At 44.8% G+C, this 19336-nt stretch overlaps 1 protein-coding gene across 1 annotated transcript in view; it reads right to left on the bottom strand.

Moving 5' to 3' along the window:
* Positions 1-870: 870 nt before the first annotated feature.
* GBF1 (golgi brefeldin A resistant guanine nucleotide exchange factor 1) overlaps positions 871-19336 on the bottom strand; it is a 99010-nt gene continuing 80544 nt past the window's right edge. Inside the window, 22 exon segments of the mRNA XM_030951228.1 lie at positions 871-2485; positions 2798-2927; positions 2929-2936; positions 3137-3314; positions 3548-3661; positions 4239-4340; positions 4692-4822; positions 5173-5323; positions 6270-6469; positions 6861-7107; positions 7416-7579; positions 8804-9026; positions 9243-9396; positions 9858-9952; positions 10820-10891; positions 11468-11591; positions 11693-11757; positions 12223-12399; positions 14991-15084; positions 16006-16242; positions 18445-18527; positions 19117-19242. Coding sequence (XP_030807088.1) covers positions 2199-2485; positions 2798-2927; positions 2929-2936; positions 3137-3314; positions 3548-3661; positions 4239-4340; positions 4692-4822; positions 5173-5323; positions 6270-6469; positions 6861-7107; positions 7416-7579; positions 8804-9026; positions 9243-9396; positions 9858-9952; positions 10820-10891; positions 11468-11591; positions 11693-11757; positions 12223-12399; positions 14991-15084; positions 16006-16242; positions 18445-18527; positions 19117-19242 — 3162 coding nt within the window. The 3' untranslated portion in view covers positions 871-2198.

Below are 19336 nucleotides of genomic sequence, written 5' to 3'. Positions count from 1 at the left end.
GAGGGCTGGAAAGACATAATCTAGAGGCCGTGGAGGGTGAGGAAGAGAGCTGCAGCAGCAAAAATATTCCAGGAATGGTACAAACAGGGTTAGGGAACCAGGATTTATTACCAGGACTTTTCTAGTATGCACATTACTCTTCCATTATGCAATATTCAGACCTTTTCTCATGCAATTTAAACAACCTCCTAAGTTTTTACCCACTTACCAAGTCTGTAAGAGTTTCTTGGAATAGAGAAGGCACTGGTGCTTCACACAGCTCTGAGGACACTGTGGCACTGCGTGGATCTTGCCATGAAACAAAGTAGAAAATACCAGGAGGGAAGTGTAGTTGTTCAAATCCACGGCAAGCCCTAGCCCTGGAAGAGGCCAGCATCTCTCACAGCCTCTCCAGCTCTGAGTCCTGTCCATGGAAACAAGGATTTCTTCTTCATCAGAGAATCACCAATGTCAGCTGAGCTGTCACCAAGGTCTGTGTTCTGGCACCATGACCAGATGAATAGAGCACCTGCTCCTCAGTCCTCATCTCTGCTCCCAGTCCTGGTGGTGCATGAGCATACACCAATGTAACACCAGAAATTTTACAGCCCATGTGAAACTATTGCCATCTGAAAGAGCCAATCTCACTATTACAGCTCTGCTTGGTCCATGATGGGAACCATTCCTGATTAGTCCCTTGATGGCTAACCTCCATTGCAGCCCCCCACCCCAAGCTGACAAGTCCCCCTGTGCTCCGTGCAGACAGAGCACTGGTATATGAAGCCAGGGCACACCACCTTGACAAGCAAACTTCCCTTTTCCCAAGGCTCTGAGCCAAAGTTGGATGACAGAAAAGGAGTGCAACACCAGAACAGTCATTTACAGGATGTATTTATTACACTGTAAAAAGTCCATTGGGTTTTAGCCATTTACTCTGTATGTACACTGTTGTATTCCCACACCAACTGCAGGTTCCTTTCCTTACAAGATACACTGGGTTGGAGTCCCATCCATGCCCCTCCCAGTCACCAGGGGAATTTCCAAGATTGAAATTATTGAGAATTTAGCCAACTAGTCGAGGGAGGAGGAGGATGAGCAATGCAGCACTTGCCAGGCAGCCAGCTCTGCTCTGGACATGAGCGGGGAAAGAGTGGGACGTCCTTGCGGCAAGATGGAAGCACAAGAATCACTGCCAGGGCCTCAGCTGCAGGGGCCTTCTGGGGGTAGAAGGACATGGGATCCCAACAAGAAGATGCAGAAAGGTGCAATCTTTTCAGAGCTTTCAAGAGAAACCACTGCAGACCTGCTGAGCATCTGTCAGCAGGTGCCACAGATCCCCACATCTGTAGGTGAAGGGGATGTTCTCCTATGGAAGGGGCTGGTTACCCAGAGACCAGTGTGTAGTGAGTGGCACAAAACACATGATTGCCCCACAAGTGCTGTGTGAGACACAGCCATTGTGCTCTGCTCTCAGCATTTCCTTCTCATCTACTCAGCTAGGCAGAGCCTTCTGGATTTGCCTTCTCCAACCAGAAAGCCTGATTACATTTACAGGAGCAGGGATGAAAGCCCCTATCAGACTTGCCTGCTACTTAATCTCTGTTTGGCTTGGGAATTGCTGTCATCCATGTTGCAGGAAGGAAAGCATGTACCAGCAGGCAAGAAGTCCTACGCAGCAATCTGAGAGCTGCACTGTAAGCAATCCACATTTCTAATAAAATACTCTACCTGCTGAACCCAGGCGTGCTCAGATCCCAGACAAAGCCGTACTACCAGAAGAGTCAGCAGGAAAGCAAGGGAATGCCTGGGGAATTGCCCAGGGACTGGACTGAGTAATCTTGAGAGGCAGTCTTGTACTGCAGCCCCTCTCTGGTGTGACATCAACAAGTTTTCCCTCTTTACCAGATGAACTGATGGCAGCTTGGTCCCAGGCTGCTGGGCACAGGCATTGCCTGGCCCTTGAGATTGCACAGGCAGGAAGGAGACTGGTCAGTGGAACTGGGCACTCCTCCACAGAGACAGGGATTTTTGGGCAGATTTTTAGGTGATGCCACAAAAAGGGAGCAGGATGGGACATGCTCCAGAGGACTGTGGAAACAGCCCTTCTGCTCAGGTTAGCATCATCTTTTAAAACAAACATGCCCACTAGCAGAGAACATTTGGCCAGCATCCTCCACCCACAGAGCCTCCTCAGCAGACAGTTCTCCAACATCCTCCAACTAATTGACTTCAGAGCTTGTCATAGGGTCAGTGGGCCGTGGAGTAGCTAAGAGGGGAACAGGAGAGGTGGCTTCAATTAGGGCTGGGTTGAGAATGATTGGAAGAGTCATAGGTGGCACCCCAACCTGCAGGGGAGAGGCAAGAGGCTGCAGAATGAGTGGTGGCTGTGCTGTTGTAGGAGGTATGTCTGTAACGGGGCTTGACTTTGTTGAAGCTGATGCTGGGAAGGAAGGAGAGGCAGAGGTGCTGATGGTGGGTGAGGCAGGTGCAGTGGCTCTCTCAGACTCTGGAAGAAGGAACAGACAAAATAAATCCTTACACAGCTCCTGACAAAGTCACCTATTAGCTCACAACTAAGCAGGGCTAAAATCAACTTGGGGGCCTTTTCAGACTTGCCCTTCATAGAAGGCCCTGAAGAGCAGGGGTCAATCGCAGGCATTCTGCCCACCCCAATAACCTCAGCAACAACTTATCCATACAGAAGCACATTTCACAACACTATAGGCCTGGTCACCAGAGATCATGCTAAAGCAAGGAAAAGCAGATCTATGCCACCATGCTGGGAAAGTGATTCCAGAAAAAAGAAAACAGGACTCACCACTGACACCTGATTCACATGGCTTCTCCAAAGGAGCCACATGGGTGGATGGTCTCACATCCCCCACAGGAGAAGGGGGCACTGCAGACACTATTGTTTTCTGATGCTGCTGCTCCACTGGTATGTTTGGGGACAGGATCTAGGAAGACAAAACGTGCAGTGAGACCACACACCAGTTTACTCACTCCTTTCACCCTCCCTCAATTTGCCCTTGTGCCAAGCTCCCACAGCCTCCTACAACTCATTTCATCAGCATCCAGGCACTATGGCGGCTGGGTACTGGATAAGGTGCAAGTACTGCTCCAAAGTACTTTGCTAAGATTTCCCAGCCTCTGGTACCTTGGATGACTGTCTGTTTGAAGAGCTCATCCCGCAGCCGAGGTAAGAAACAGTCAATGCGCTCCCAGGTGATCTCCCAGAGATCTGAGTATCCTGTCCGTGAGTCGGCACTGTGGAATATTCCAGCCGTATCCATTACGAGCAGCATATTCTTCAGAGACTCTGGAATGGCCTCCAGCTATAATCAGAGACAGCACAAAGAATAGACAGGTAGCAATGAACCAAAGCTCAAAACAGCCAATGGCTTGCCTTGGAAACTGGCCAGGGCAAGAAACCATGGAACAAAATGGTTTGGAAAGGAATAAAAAGTTAAAAAAACCCCAAAACCCACACCAAATCGAAACACTTTCCAAGTTTAGAAGGTTAAAATGCGATAAATGGTTGCCCAAAGGACTCCATCCAGCACCTTACCAGTAAGTCACTGGAGCCAGCATGCATATATTTGTCCATAAAATCCAGGATTGTGAGCCACAGGGCAGCAAAGGTGGTCAGTGAGAGCAGTGGGGAGAGATGCTGTAGGAATACCTGGCAGAAAACACAACTACTGTCAACAAGCAGTATAGGGGCTGCTGCTCACTGACAAGCCAATCTCACAAATCTGGATGCCCCGTCCTTGTGGCAGGCTGGGAACATGTACAGGACTGGCCTGAGGATGCCACAGGCCTCCACTCTTCTGAGCTGTGTATGTGAAGGAGTGGATCTTGTCTCCTTTGTGGAAGGCCACTGCAGTCTGCATCACCCTGTCTTCTAGCCATTCTAGACCTCTGCCTCAGGTCACAACTATCAGCTTGTGATGTGCATCATTTCACCTCAAGAATAGACTGTCTTCAACTAATGTTGAGTGAAATCCTTCTCTCTATCATAAAGTCACAAACCTCTTCCTGACAACTTTTCCAAGGACTAGAATCATGGAGACAGTTCTGGAAAGAAGGCATGTTCTAGCAGCTGAAGCTGGTGCAGAAGCCCAGCACTGAATAGTCACGCTAGTACCCTGACACCTGTCCAGATCAGAGATGCTGAGAAACAAACACAGCAAACAGTTTGGTTTTCTCAAGGAACATGGTTTCCCCTAAGCTTCCCTAGGCAGCAGAGGTGTGCTCACCTTGGAGAGTAGTGTTGAGGCTCTCATCCTAGTTTCTTCCATCCCACCAACATCAGCTGGGCTGATGTTCTCAAGTAGCTTGGTTAGCAGAGGAAACAGCACCTGTTGGATCCAGCACATGTATATTTCAGAGCTGAAAAATGACTGATGAGATTTTAATAGACAGCCTTACAGAAAGGCACTGGCTTTAGGGACTGGTGAATTCTAGGCAGAGGATATGATGGAAGCAATGGGATGTGCATGAGTGGATTCACTTCAATACTCCAAAAGGCCCTGTCAAAAGCCTAAGCAGAGAGGAACTTTTCACAGGCCAAAATAGGGAACATCTTGTCTGTTGCAGTGAACAAGCTTCTCAAGAAGACAGTGCTGAAGTAGGACAACTCTCCTGCACACAGCTTTGCGCTTCATGACAATGCTGCCCTGCTCACATGCTCATGCCAGGTAGGTGGTTACCTTGTTGAAGCAGGACTCCCATTCCAGAGCTTCCAGGGCCTGCAGGTCATGTACCAGGAGGGCCCGCTGCAAGTAAGTGAGTGCTTGCATCCGGATCTGGCGTCGGGCATCACAGCACAGCCAGGCAATACCTGCAAGAGAGGGATTCAGGGCAAAGCCCACAGGGAGAGCGTCACATCCCTACTTCCCCAGTTCAGAGTAAAAAAGTCTAGTGAAGATCAAAAACTCTCTGTGGAATAAAAAAAGGATTATACTTGTTCCAGGCACAGACTGGCAATCTACTACCAGATCCAGAAACACGGTGGCAGCTAACTCATCCTAAAGATGTTTTTCCAAATCTGATCCAAGTTCTTTTTCAATTACAACAGACCCTAAAAACAACCTCTGCCTGTTTTCTGCAGTTAGTTCTTGGCTCCTCAACCTTCCTGCCATTACTTTGGAAGAGTGTCTGCTCGCTGTCATCACCAGGGGATGGCTTTACCCTGTAGCAGAGGACACCAGCAGTTGGACCACAGTGTTCGGGAATCCGCTGTGATTTTCCTGGCTGCTGTCTCCAGGTGTCGCTGCTCCTCTGCCCAGGAGCTATAGATGCCAGCTGCTCGCGTGTGCAACGTGTGCATGAGGTCCAGGAGCTGCAAGTACACGGCACAGTAAGAAACAGACAGAACTTTAAATTTTGAAGCAACTCTGATCTCTGCTGTTCTCCAAACAAGGCTAAAATGCTCAAGCTACTCAAGCCTGCTTTCTGTATTTACACAACCACACATAGTTAGAGAGATGGTGTCAGGCCCTGCTGTCTGTGCCCTCCCTAAGTGGTCAAGTGCCAGGTATCTTCAACAAGATTTATGTCAGTTCAGTAGCCATGTCAATCCCATCCTTGAGGAACACCATTCAGTCCTGTCTAAAGGAAGAATGGGCTCTTTCCTGGCACAGAGCATTGACTCTCCCAGGCAGAGGGATAAACCCAGTGGTTCACCTGTGCAGTCCAGAACAACTCTGCGACTTTTTTTTTCTTAAAAAAAAGGTATGTGAAGCACATGCAAAGTTCCCTTGCCTGTATGGGCACATGACAGCACTTTAGCCAGTTTACTACTGGACTGAGACCCAACATCCTGGCAGTCAGCAGGCCTGTGCCTTCACACCTTTAAAGTACCAGCTGGGGAGAAATGACTCCCTTAGCCCAGCCCTCTCTGCTTGAAATTCCAGAGCCTCAGCCAACAGGGCTTTCCCCTTTCCTCAAGCTCAGATGCCCTGTCAGACTCCTTGCTAATCCTACAGGAACCTCCTGTCTCCAAATGACCTTAATCCATCTTACCTACTACAGTGACTCACAGCTTCAGACCTCCTCCTTGCTTTTCAGAGGACCTCTCTCTCCATTGCTAGTCTGCTTTTGCCAGTACAAATTGCAGCCTTCCTCTTTCACCGCAGAACCACATATTGCTCCCACAGACACTCTCTGCTATCCAGTGCCCACTTATCCAGGATGCAGCCCTCCCTTTCCCCACAAAGAATTCCAGTGATTACCTAGCCAGGCCTTAAGAATGGGAAAGGAGAGGAGGAAATCCTTGCTATACTTACGTCCTGACTAACCTGTAAAGACACAGTGTGGTAGCTGGCAGGGATGCTCTCGTCCTCATCCTCATCACTGTGTGTGTGTGCCTGGTGCTGGCTCAAGACCCGGGATCGCCGTGTGGAGCTGTCTTTGGGCTTTTTTTTTAACCGACTGGATTTACTGTCATACCTGTGGCTCTTCCCCCTCTTCTCCTGGGACTTGTAGCCTAGAACATAAAAGGCAAAAACATTCCATATACAACAGTCCACTACAAAATGTTCTGCTTTTCAACACACAGGGCGGCCACCTTTCGATATCCCCAGCAAAGGTCCTGTCCTCTGAAATGACCACTACCTGCTTGAAGGGGACCCAGTGCCCTGCAGGAACAACTTCCTGCAAGAGCTGATACTGCTGTCTCCACATCAACTCCAGATTTCCCCTCCACCCCAGGGAGGGGGATAAGAATAAGGTCCCTGCTGCTAGGAGACAGAACCCTTTTGTCCTGGTAGACCATTTTCTTTGGGTTGGGGACTCATTTCATGACAGTATACTTCACACTGCCTGTCAACTGGCCACCCCAAGCTGAATCCTGGTTGACAAGTGAAGGGCCATCTTACCCCCATTCAAGCTGGCCTCCACGAAGATACGTATTGTTTTGACACAGAGTTCAAAGTTCTCAGGTGTAACATGGGCAGCATCTCGCACGATGAAGGACAGGGACTCCACACATTTCATGAGAGACTTTGTGTCATGTGGGCCCAAATCCAGCCCCACCGTCAGGCTGTACTGGTTGACGAGAGGTGAGGGACCCAGCCTGCTGAGCCCAGCAGTGGATCTGGAGTTGTCGATGTCATCTTTGCCCACCTGCAGGTCACAGCAAGCAGGTAAGCAGGAGAGGGTAGCATAATAAGCATCATCTCATGCTCACACTGAAAGAGCCTTTCTTCAGAAGCCCACAGGTAATGTTTCTGTACGGTCCATTTCCCTTTCTTCCTCATTTGCCTCAAAGCTTTCTCTTTTCCATCTGTGTCTCTCCCTATCCTGCCTTTACCTTATCAGCTCATCTTAATTCTCTTTTCTACAGTCTTATTCTTTCTCTCACTACCACACCCTCTGCTCACAACCATGGTGGGGTAGTCCTCTTTGGCCACCAGAAGCCCCTGACTACTCACCACCAGCCAGCCACTGTTCATGACGTCCACATCTGTGACCGAGCGATGCATCTTGCCTGGCTTCCCGTGGTCTGTGTACACCTCAGAGTCAGAGGTGTAGCCACGGTCCAGGCTCATGTCACTTGGGTGATAGGAGGAGGACACCTCGCTGTCTGATTGAGCACCTTTAAGACAAAAGACATGGGGTTTGGATCAAAGCCAAGTCAAGAACTTGCAAGAGTAGCTGTGGATAAGGGAGAAGCAATCCAGATCAGCATCGACCAGGAACCACAAGTGGTTATTAGTATGCTCTACACCTGTCAGATCTACCTGCCCTGACATTTAGGATAACGTTAAATTTCACACGTCTCAAGAGAGAAGTCCTTGCAAGGGACAAATTTAAGTTACTGATATGTTATTTAGAAGTAAAAACTTGTTTTCTCCATTGTTCAACACCATCTAGAAACTCATCAGCAGACAGACAGACAGAGCGCACCAAACATTTTCAGGAGGTAGAGAACTAATGTTTTGACTTGTAAGGTGCCAGTTTGCTCTATCAGCAAAGACAGAAGCAGTAAAAAAAAAAAAATTGAGAGAGAGAAGAGGAGAAGAGGAGACAGCTCTGCATTAATCCAGAGGGCAAAGTCCATAAGTATTTTTAAAACTCATGCTTCTCCCATCTGTCCAGCACAAAGCATCAGGACCTATAAAAGAAGTTCTAGAAAAGCAAAGAGAAAAAAAACTTTCTGGAAAATTCCTTTATTGCTCTTTGCTTTAGAAGTCTGAAGACATCACCTTCAAATATCCTGACAGCTGGCTAAAGCAAAACTGAACAATTTGCTGAAAAGACCACCTTTCTAACACAGTCAAGAGAACTGAGAAATAGTGCATTGGTCTTGTAGGAATGGTTCTGTGGACTATTAATGCAAATGGATCTGGAAATATAACTTTAAAGAACAACTCATTTTATGAGAACCTTGAAAAGTGGACAGAAAAGAGTCAGTCCCACAAAAGAAGCCAATATGACAGGAACAGCAACTGGGTTTACATTACATGCCCAGATAAGAGATTACGGTACCCAAGGCACCAAACCACAACCAGCAGAAAATGTTCCTTGGGTAGAGCAAAGACCTCCTACAGCTGCCAGAAGTGATATCAGTTTTCCTCCCACCACTCCCCAGGGACTAGCACCTGGATTGCTGCTCACTGAGTAGGAAGAGATGGCAGAATAGGGAGAGGAACAGACCATGAGGAGTGAACAGCAGGTGCTGGTCTTTAATCTTGCTAATGTAGTTTAATATCAGCTTTGTTTTCTTGCAGTCCCCTTTGCTAATTGAAAAGCTTGAGGAAGCAGCTGCTTATCTGGCAGGCAGGCATCAGATTTCCTAGGAAAAGCTGGCCTGTCTTACCTGTGTCATTATCTGCCCTTGCTGTAACCTGCAGGGCTGTGGGTGGCTTCACCCCAGACCCGATGCACTCCAGGAGGGTGAAGAGCGTGTACCAGTCATCCCCGGAGTGAATATTGGCAGCATTGGTCTTCAGGAGCTCGTGGAGGCCATAGGCAACCTCATGGCTAACTCTGGACAGCACATTTGGCTTCATCATAAGTAAGATACGTAATGAGAGGAGAACCTGGCCAGAGAAGGAGACAAGAATAACAGACCCTATTACTTACACTGCATTCTCTAGCAATGTACTCCTTCATCTATTAGAGCTAGTTACAATTGCTGTTTGTTGTTACCTGCACCACAGATTGGTTAAATATGGGTCCATCCAACAACAACTGGTTTCCTGTGTCACAGGGTATAGCCACAAAACCTCACTAACTGCCTTTCAGAAATCCCTTACCTGTGCGCTGATCTCCTCTCGACGGAGCAGTCGAATGGCCAGCCTCAGCAGCCCCACCACTGCCCTCTCCACCAAGAAGCAGAACTCCATTGCATGGATACAGAGGTGATAAAGGTGGTCTCGGACAGTTTGCCAGACACAGGTCACACGGTCCCTAGCCACAACAAGGAGGAGGGAAAGGGTAGAATGAAAGGACATGAGACAAGCAGGATCCAGCAATCTCTCCCACAACTCCAGACAATCCACCATTTCTTAACTTCAATAAAAATTCCAGTTGGGAGGTACAAGAACAGACATATTGAAACAACAAAACGATCAAACTTCTTACTCATTACTTGCAAAGCAATCAGGTGGGAGAATTCTCCCTCTGGAGTTTAGTTTATATTCTCCAAATTTCAGGATATCAAGCACTAATTCATGAGCTAATAGCCTTTCTGTTTGCACATGTTACAGTGGAATTGTTAAGCCCTGAAATTACAGCCACATGCTGCTTCAGCTGATGAATCAGAGACATAAGGAATTCATTCCCTGGACCCAGGCAGCAACTGCAGTAAAGCAGGGCTGCAGCAAAGCACGGGACATTATAGTGAATATGCATTTATTTCAAGGTCATACCTATTTTCTAGAACAATCCGCAGAAGCATCTCCAAGCAGAAGGCTGCATCTTCTTCATCATATGTCTCCTCATCAGGAGTCACAGAGATTAGAGCCTGGAACAGCCATGGTATTTTTATGAATCACAAGCTCCCAAAAATGGGGAACCAACAGAATGCTTTGAGTCTGGCCAAAACTGTACTCCACTGCCTAGTGAGGTCATGCATAGTCAAAGGGAATGGATAAAGGTCAAGCTAAATCTATGGGAAAAATAATTTTTTTATTATGCAAAATGCAGTATGAACTTGAAAGATGTTAAACTCTGACAAAGTGCCTCAGATGAAGAGGAACTGATATCCAGCAGCTTCTTGCTAATAAATATGTGAAGTACAGAAAAAGCAGGCATACGTAAGAATGACTACAAATACTGGAGTTATGTTCTCAAGCCATCGGCTTGTATATGAAGGGAGAATTCCTGACAATTGGAGTAGGAGCACAATGTTCCCCCAGAACTGAGATGACACTCCCCCAGGGAGATGAGCTTCTCTAGCCCAAAGGCTAATGTGTCCAGCCTTATTGTATCTCCCACAGCAGCCAGGTACCATACTACTTAGGGACACACTGTCAAATATTTCTCTAGAGCTCTTGCCTTTAGAGTGGCCTTTTCGAATTCTCTCATTAGGTACAGAGCACACCTGAAAATCTTTAAGCTTTGGCACAGAACTACAAATACTTGCCAAGAGTTCTCAAGGCTCTGAGAATGCATTCCACAATTTAATGTTTTCTTCTACTGCCAGAGCAATTTGTGTGTGCCAGCACAGAAGTTACTTTTAACAGGTGAACTAAAAGCTAGTTTCACATCCCAAATAGTTCCAAGACCTCTGAGGACAGAGGAGTTAAGTGAGTACACAGCACATATCCACTATCATGCATAGCACATTTGGTCCACTACCACCCAGTCCCTTGCCCAATATCTCTCTCACCTTCATGAGCTCCTGGAGGGATTCAAGTTGGAGAAATTTGCTTTCTGTGATCAACTTCTCAGGATCACATTGCTGCAAAATACAGAAAATACAACTGTGCATCTGGGGGTTGTGGAAGGCATACAAACAGATCTTCCAGAAACACATCATGTTCACAGGAAAGACACAGATAGTTTTTATTATCTGGAGGAAAACTTCTTCCAACTAGTTCGTTCTTTAACATCAGTTACTTTTAATAGACCTGATCTGTGCTAGACAGATTTTATCAGATGACTCCTCTGGCCACACTGTGGTCAAACTCCAGGTTCAGATTTTGCTGGCACCATATACCTTTACACTGTCTTGGAAAAGATTAGTTGTTTGAGAATTCATTAACTTGTCTTTAAATATAGGACTCTGATGGCCAGGGCAGATCCCAGCCTGAGGAATCATTCCTGTTTTGATGTGTTAGCACCTTTGTGCACAGCAGCACAAAAGACTGTTTAGCTGTCAATCCAGATACGCTCTTTTGTAGATTCTTTCAGTTCTTAAGTCTCCTGTTACCTGCAATACCGCCAAGCAGCATGCATATTTATACTTCTGTTGCCTGTTACCCACATAGTATGGTCACCAAGAAAAAAATCAGATTCTTCTACAGCCTATGGTTACCTTTATGCATTCCAAAGCTGCTCGCTTTGCCTCCTGTGTTTCTGTAGATGGCCCTCTCATACCAGACTGCTCTGTCCCACTGAGGGTGAGCCAACTAACAAAACTCAGTACTGTTGATTCACCACTGCAATTCAGAAGACACCAGCATCAGTAAGAAAACAAGAAATCATGTTATTTTCCAACCTTGGTACAAAAAAGACTGCCTGGGGCATCTACGCCACTCACCGGTTGGATGGTGTCTCCTCACGCTGAAGATAGATTTTGCCATTAGGATCCACAAAGTCTTCAACCTGGAACATAGACCAGGACATACATATGACCTCCCAAACCCCGTTATATTTCTCTTAGTGATGAAACACAATACCAAACAGCCCATATGTGTGCAGTCAAACTCAGCTCTTCACCCCACTATCCTATCAGTAAAGTGCCACCCTCATCTGGTAACACCAATGCAGGGCTCTAGCACTTCATGCCTATAAGCATGTCCCTCTTCTGCACAACATTCAAAATTTGTTCAAGTAAAACAAATGCTGGCATTCCTCAAATCTAACAAGAAATAAAATGAGAAAAAAAACAGCTACAGAAGAAGCTGCACACAACTTGAACACTATACCCTTCAGAGGCTTCCAAGTTCTGTACATTATGAAAGCCAGGTCTTCGCAAGAGAAGTCTCCTACTTTTGGAACTGGCTCTATGAAAAGCCAGCTTCCCACTCTCCTAGCTCTTCAGTTATCCACCAGCCAGCTAATTATTACCTCCACCATGGCCTTGGGCAGCAGCTCTGCTCGGAAAAGCTGTAGCATGGCCTCCATGATGTTTTTCCAGCCCTCTCGCAGAATGTCACCATGGCGATGGGCCAAGTGAAACACTGTCTTTGCCGCAATATGGGCCTTGGGATTACTTCCAAAAACAGTGGGCAGGTTCTCAATAGACTGCAGGAAAGAAGAGGCAGTGGTAATCAGTCAGAAAGATGTTTTCTTTTCAACAGAAATTAGGGCAGATGCTTCAGAACTGGTTATGGGAAAGATAATAATTCTCTGTACAATGTTTGGATAACTCCTCAGCTCACATTCACTTTGCACATAAACAAGGACAAGGTACCTTACCAGATACAAGTTAAATCACTGAACTTGACTTTTTATATCAACCTAGATATAAACGCCCCAAGAATGACAACTCAGAACATTTTGAAAGTGCTTGCTGAAAACCCACTAATTTATCCTGCCACAGAAACTCAGCTCAGGATCAAAGCCTTCTACAAAAAGTACCACATCTCCTCTGGAAGCAGCAATTACTCTGCTGTGCTGTTAGAGAAGGAAACTGTGGCCAAAACCATTATCGATTTGCAAAATTACTCCTACCACTACCTAATAGCAAGATTCAAAGTAATTCAATCCTAACAGGGAGTCTCTGCCAACGATTGCTGCATCTCAAATCCTCATAACCTGTTCAACACACTCACAATTTCAAAATACAAAAAGCCTGCTAAGTCATTGAAGCCAACCAAGCATACACTGCCAAAGCAAGGAAAAAACCAGCAACCATGTCATCTAATATCAAACAGTGTAACATGCTCCATGATTCTGCAGTTACTTAAAATCATTGCAATCTTCCTTTTGAGAAGAGATGGGCTTTGCCATTCTCTTGTTTATGTGGACAAAATCCATACTTATCTCCCCACCGAGAATGGAAGAGAAGACAAGGGACTGAAGGAGTCAGTGTATCCTATCTCAGATTTGAAGTTCAGAAAAACTATCCCTTGCTTCAGCCAAACTGATGGAAAAAATGTTATCAAAATGGGTCTTTGATTTAGAAGCAAACTCCATTAGAAGTGCCAATCTGAAATCTGGCAGAAATGTAACAACCAATTTGGGTTTTTTCCATTGTTGCTATGGGGAAACTACATTAATACACGCATCCCTGAAGTGTCAGGGTGCAAACAGCAATATGCCTGATTTCGCTCTGTGGCAAGAAGCCACATCACTGAAAACCACACACACAGGTTCTGCTACTACTTACATACTGAGTCAGTATGAGTCTTAATTATGGATCATGAAGTGGGGCACTCATTCTTCCTAATCACTTAAAGACCTTCCATGTTCCTTTCCATTTCCCTTCTTTCAATCAAAATGGCCATGCATAGCAATTGCAGTGCATGGAGAGGGATGCTTGCTTTGACTCTTCAGTCCTCTGAAGATGGCTCCTCCTTCTCTCCTTCCTCCAGACTCTTAAATATTTGTTCAGTTATCCTATTCCACTACTGTCTCCAAGCCTTACAGGAATTTAGGACAGCAGAAAGAAGTCTATGTACTTTGAATCTGGCCAAAGATAAGAATTCAGCCTTCTTCAAATCCAGAAGTCCCTGATTCTATGTCATCACCAAAAGACATGCTTACTTGATTAACTCAGACCTCAGACTGCTCAAGATTCCAGTCTCCCAACTAGACGCGATGCAGCTGGCAATAGCTGGTGCATCTGAGGGCTTAGTCTAGTCTAGCTGCTTCTGCTGTGTAAATCTGTGTCAAACTGTTTCATGGCAGACATTCTTCTGCTTGTGTTACCTATTGGAAGTCTCAAGGTCTGGTGTGCCTGAGGATGAACAAATACTGCAAATCTTTACTGTTGTGAACAGTGCAGGAAGAGGAAATCTTAACACAAATCCTCTGCTTGGGATTTGTCTTTTAAAAAATTCACCTGTCTTGGCCTTTTTACTCCAATGCTTTCAGTCCTGAATTATCTTGTTTCCCTTTCCTATATGTGTGGCAATTCTGTTCTGCTCACTGTGGGTCTTGCATTGGTTCTGAGAGCAATACTGTAAGATCCTTTGGGAGTTCTGACCCTTTACAGGAATTGCTGTCAATTACTCCTTAGTACAGAGCATGGTCTGCCCCACACTGTCTATTAAACACTCTGGGGAAAAACAGGTGGATACTGTAATACACATATTTATTAGAACAATAAAGCTTACACTAACCACAGCACCTTGAATTTATTCTCATGGTACACTCCAAAGGAAGAGTCTTCAGGGCTTGCCAAATGTGGGGCTAACAGCTGATCTGATTACCAGAGTCCACACCTCAACTGACAATTCAAAGCATTTGTTTTCTAACCCCTTTATGCTTATGCTGTGCATCTACATAGCTCCTACACTTTGGAAGTACATCTCACAAAACACTCCCCCAGCACTGCATAAACCCTGTCATTGAATAGTCAATATCTGAAATGTATGAACTTGCTTGGGATCACAGGGAGATAGGTGAATAAATAATTCTACATCAAGGCATTCTGCTCTGCACAAACTGATACTTGTGCCTAACAGAAAATTTGCATATTTGAACCTGTCCCATGGAAGTCCCACTTCACTACACATTTCCCGTTACTTCCTCCAGAAAACTCTGGGCAGGGGCTGATAGATACCTACAGATACAATGATAACTAAAATAAGCAAATATTGCTGCTTAACAGAGGAAGAGAGCTCCAGTGTAGTAGAAGTCATGCTTTTTTCCCCTCTTTGCAAACTTACCTCACTGCTGAGAGCTGTAAACTTGCACAGAGAAATTATGAGATTGTCAAACACATCACTAAGGCCATAATGAGCAGAAATCATTGCACATTTCCTGAGAAAAAAAGAAAACAGAAACTAATGTACTAAGTCAGCACAGACAAGTCTGTCTACAGGACAGCAAATCTGAGACCCTCTCTGTTGACATTTTAGACCTTCCTCTCCACCCATTCATAATGAATGCTTATGTATAGAAGTCTACTATTATTGCTTAAATAAGCTCAATCCTTATCCATATATACTGATACTTGTCTATGTTGATGCAAAAATCAATTTAAGGTGAGTCTAAACAGACAGACCACTTGTACCTGAGCATTATATCCAACCTCCTGTCCTAACATAAGAGAGTTGCTGAGATTGGTGGTAGTGTTGAAGTCCAGTTTCCAAGATATCATGGCTACAGCAGTGCATTGACAAAGCATTGCAACTATGCTTAAAGTGTCCTTTGGTCTGATCTAAGCATGACCAAAGATCATTTCAATAGAGTTGCTCACAGATGGCAAGTTTTTGAGTACTGGTCATCTTGGAAGGAAAAAAATCCTTCCAAAAAATCCACATCCCATTCAGCCACAGCTATGGGATCATACAGATGAAAAGGTTTTGTTCCTACATGGAGATTTTATCAGCATCACTGTGCCAGTTGAGTGACTTCTCCCCCTCACTTCTAAACAGCCTAGCTGTGTCAGTAGGTCCTTTAAATGTAACCAGGTTGGAGTTTAAAAATATGTACCCTGGGCACTTTAATTTCTTACAACACAGCAGTCAAGCTAAACAGTGACTGGCAAGCCAGAGAGACCAAGATGGGATGAACTGACACAAAGGACAGAACACTAGAGGATCATAGGTCATAAAAAAGTGCTTTTCAATTGCTAGGAAAAGCAACATTTGATTTTCACTGTGATGTCTCTCCAGCAGATAAATAGGAGCCAATGGTCTCACTTTTACTCTTCTGGGTTTCTATGAAGGTAAGAGTCACCTGAAACCAGAGATAGCCTTCTGGATTATTGATTCCTCTAAGCTCTTGTCAAAAACATAAGAAAGTGCTGCAATGGTGGGCCCCCATGTCATGGTGAAGAGGTCATGGTCATAGCTTCCAGGAGGCACGTGGAGAAATATTCCCTCATCAGTGGCACCACGATGCAGCAGGACATTCCAGATATAGTTTTCCTTCACCAGACCCGTCTGCTCTTCTGGCATCACTATCTCATCATTTCTACAAGGGAGGAAAGCAGAAAGATTGAATTTTTCATTCTGAGCCAAACCTAACATTTACACAGTGTCTTTCATTACGTAGTCCCAGGGCTAAGCAATACCTGTTCTGGAATGATTTTGCCAGCTCCTGAAACATTCTGTTTTCCTAGGCCTCCCTGCTTCACCTGCCCTTCCTAGATATCCTGAATATAGAGTCTAGTGGTTCTCAGAATCACACAGCAGCAACTGTGCAAGGTCAGTATTGAAGAAGCAGGTACCTACTGCTACAAGTGCAAAACACACCACATACTGCCATTAAATGATGGGAAATTCTGGACAGCACACTGGCAAAGCTTCAATCTCCATCTAACTCTCACTCTGTTAGAGTGCTCTATTTGTAACATTATTCCCAGGTAAAATGAAATAGTTACATTGCTGCAGTCACCAGTAGGCAAGAGTATCTTTGCATAAGAATAATGGAAATATTCATATTATGCCAAAATCAAATATTAGAAAGGAAAGTAGTATAACATTAAAAATAAAACAAGAAACCAAAAGTATGATGGGGGATTTATAACCAGGGTACCACAGCTCCTTACTCTAACTAGGATGAAGCTATACAGTAATAAAACAATTATGATTAATGCCAAATACTGCTTGCAATCCTAGACTAAAAAACATAAAGCTTTTAAATATACACTCTCTAGACTTGGTTATCAACGTGCAAGAGAAAATCCTCTGCAAATGACCAACTAAGTGAACAAGAGCCTCAAAGCCACTAAGAATAGCAGATAACAGCCAATCTGAAGAGTCTTTCTGCAACAATCAAAAAATAACATACTTCAATTGCCAAAGAGGCAATTTTCATGTGCTAACAACAACTATAAAACTGCTCCTGATTTATGCATAAGAAATAAGCTCTTCTCAACTTCAGGTGCTGGCATATTTTGACAAGAGCTGTTATTACTGGGACAATATAGAGAAGTAAGTTTGCAGTAAACAGTGCATTATTTCTAAAATTTCATATATGATTGAAATTACCAGAAGCAAGTGAATGAGTTTACTTGGCAAGTTTCAAGAAAGGAAAACGTGGGCAAAAGTGAAATGCTAAGACCCTGAAGAGATCACACACTACTTCATACAGATGGTAGTGTTATTTTTCCCCCTTAATAACACAGATAAATATTCTTCAATCTCAACTATGACACTGAGGCAATCTGAGATGGAGCAATACTGAAATGATACATCAATTATTCCAATCGTAGAACATACTGGAAAAGCTGAAATATCTGGTGAAGGGGGGATAAAGGGAAATAGACTGGGATAGAGACACTGGGTAACATACATATTTGTATATGCTCAGTGTACTACTCAAAACATTAAGAACATCCTCAGGGGAGAGAGGCCAATCAAAATTAGAGCTCTGTTTGAAAGTACAGGCATCACCCCACCTTCCTGGAGAAGGCTCAAAGGGGAGGGTCAGCCCAGGCACACTGTCCTGCTTCCAGCACCAGCTACTGCCTGCCACTGCAGATGGAAATCAGCTGAGACTCAGTCACATCCTGTCTCATCAGAGATGTAATCCTCTCAGCTTCAAATTGGCTGGGCCTGGATTTATCAATTTACTGATTTTTGAGCTATTATTAAAGCTTCCCACCCAAAGCTAGCTTGTGCACTAAAGGGCCTCAGCCACCAGGAACTCTCTTCAAATACTGCTCTGTATGCCAAGAGCTTCAGGGGTAGCAGAAGAAGCTGGTGCCAACAGCAGCCTCATATGAAGAGCTCAAAAGCAGAATATGTTAAACAGAGACATAGACACATTGTGTCAGGGCACAAGTGCTGCCCTGGGGATGAGATTATCTCTTGAACAGCATAAAAAAGTACTAAAAAACTCTAAAGGCCTGGTCTAGAGAACAGAGCTTTCTTATATACAGCATTTCACATGTACTGGTCTTGCTCAGCCATTATTTCCCATATTCACAGAAGTAACATATTTTTAAAATTTATTTTAAGATCTGGATTAAGCTACCATGGCAAAAATCCAAGACACAAATCCATGTGTAATTGCTGTGACAGGCTTGTTTACCACAACCCCACACAGAGCTGGAATTTGGTCTGAGGCAAACAGGCACATGACTGGTGAGTGTCTTCTCCAGGTATCTCACTGACCCAACAACTCTGCTTTGCTCTCTGAATACATGGAGATGGGCAGGCTGAGTCTTACTTGATGGCATGATACATGTCTTCCAGGATGTCCTGTTCAAAGTCTTTGCCTCCATTCACACCTTTCAGGTTCTTCCGAAACTCCTGAAAAAAGTTACACCAGTATTAATTCCTGGTATCTCCAACTTTAACTGTTTGGCTAAGATCAGTACTCCACTTGTTTTTCACGAGGCCAGGAGATTTTCCTGCATTTTTCAACATGCAGACTCAAAATTCAAAGGTCAATTGCTATTCTTAGTGGGAGCAGTGTGCAGCACCTCCTGTCTATGCTCACAAGAAAAGAGCAGAGACACAACACGTGCTTAGCTGAGGCTGGACATCAGAATGGCAGGCCTGTACCACTGCACTGGCACTCACATGACTTGAGCTCTGTAGAAGCTCACAGCAGTATAACAATCTTCTCTATGTTACTATGTCTGAGGATACAGATTGCTCACAGAAACAAGCCTCTTGAAGAATTTGCTAAGTTTTCTGGGAAGTTCCTATTTCTTCAGTCTCTCTCTTGCCTACAGCTGCTCTCTCATATTGTACTCAGCTGTGGTGCTGCACACCAGATTACTGCGTACATGAGTGAAGAAGGCCAAAGAAAAGAGACAATGCTGCTGAGATAAAAAGAGGTACTACACTGTTTTCAAAACCAGAGAAGACAGATGCCTGCACTGGCAACACCCACCTCCAGAGTCATTGGGACATTCTGCTTGCGGACGTTGTGGTTGTGCTGATCAGTGTTCAGCATAATAACTGCATAGGCCAGGGCAAAGCAGGCATCACTATTAGCAAACGGAGACCCGTTTGATTTCTGAAAGGCAAATATATGCACAAATGAATCCTACGGGAACAGTGATAGCAGTGACTAAAAACAGCCATTTTCCTAACCACAGTACTGAATCATC

This window comes from Camarhynchus parvulus, chromosome 6 (genome assembly GCF_901933205.1).
Source record: "Camarhynchus parvulus chromosome 6, STF_HiC, whole genome shotgun sequence".
In the NCBI taxonomy this organism is placed as follows: Eukaryota; Metazoa; Chordata; class Aves; order Passeriformes; family Thraupidae; genus Camarhynchus; species Camarhynchus parvulus.
The sequence above is the reverse complement of the archived record's forward strand: the minus strand, read 5'-3'. Positions and strand labels throughout refer to the sequence as shown.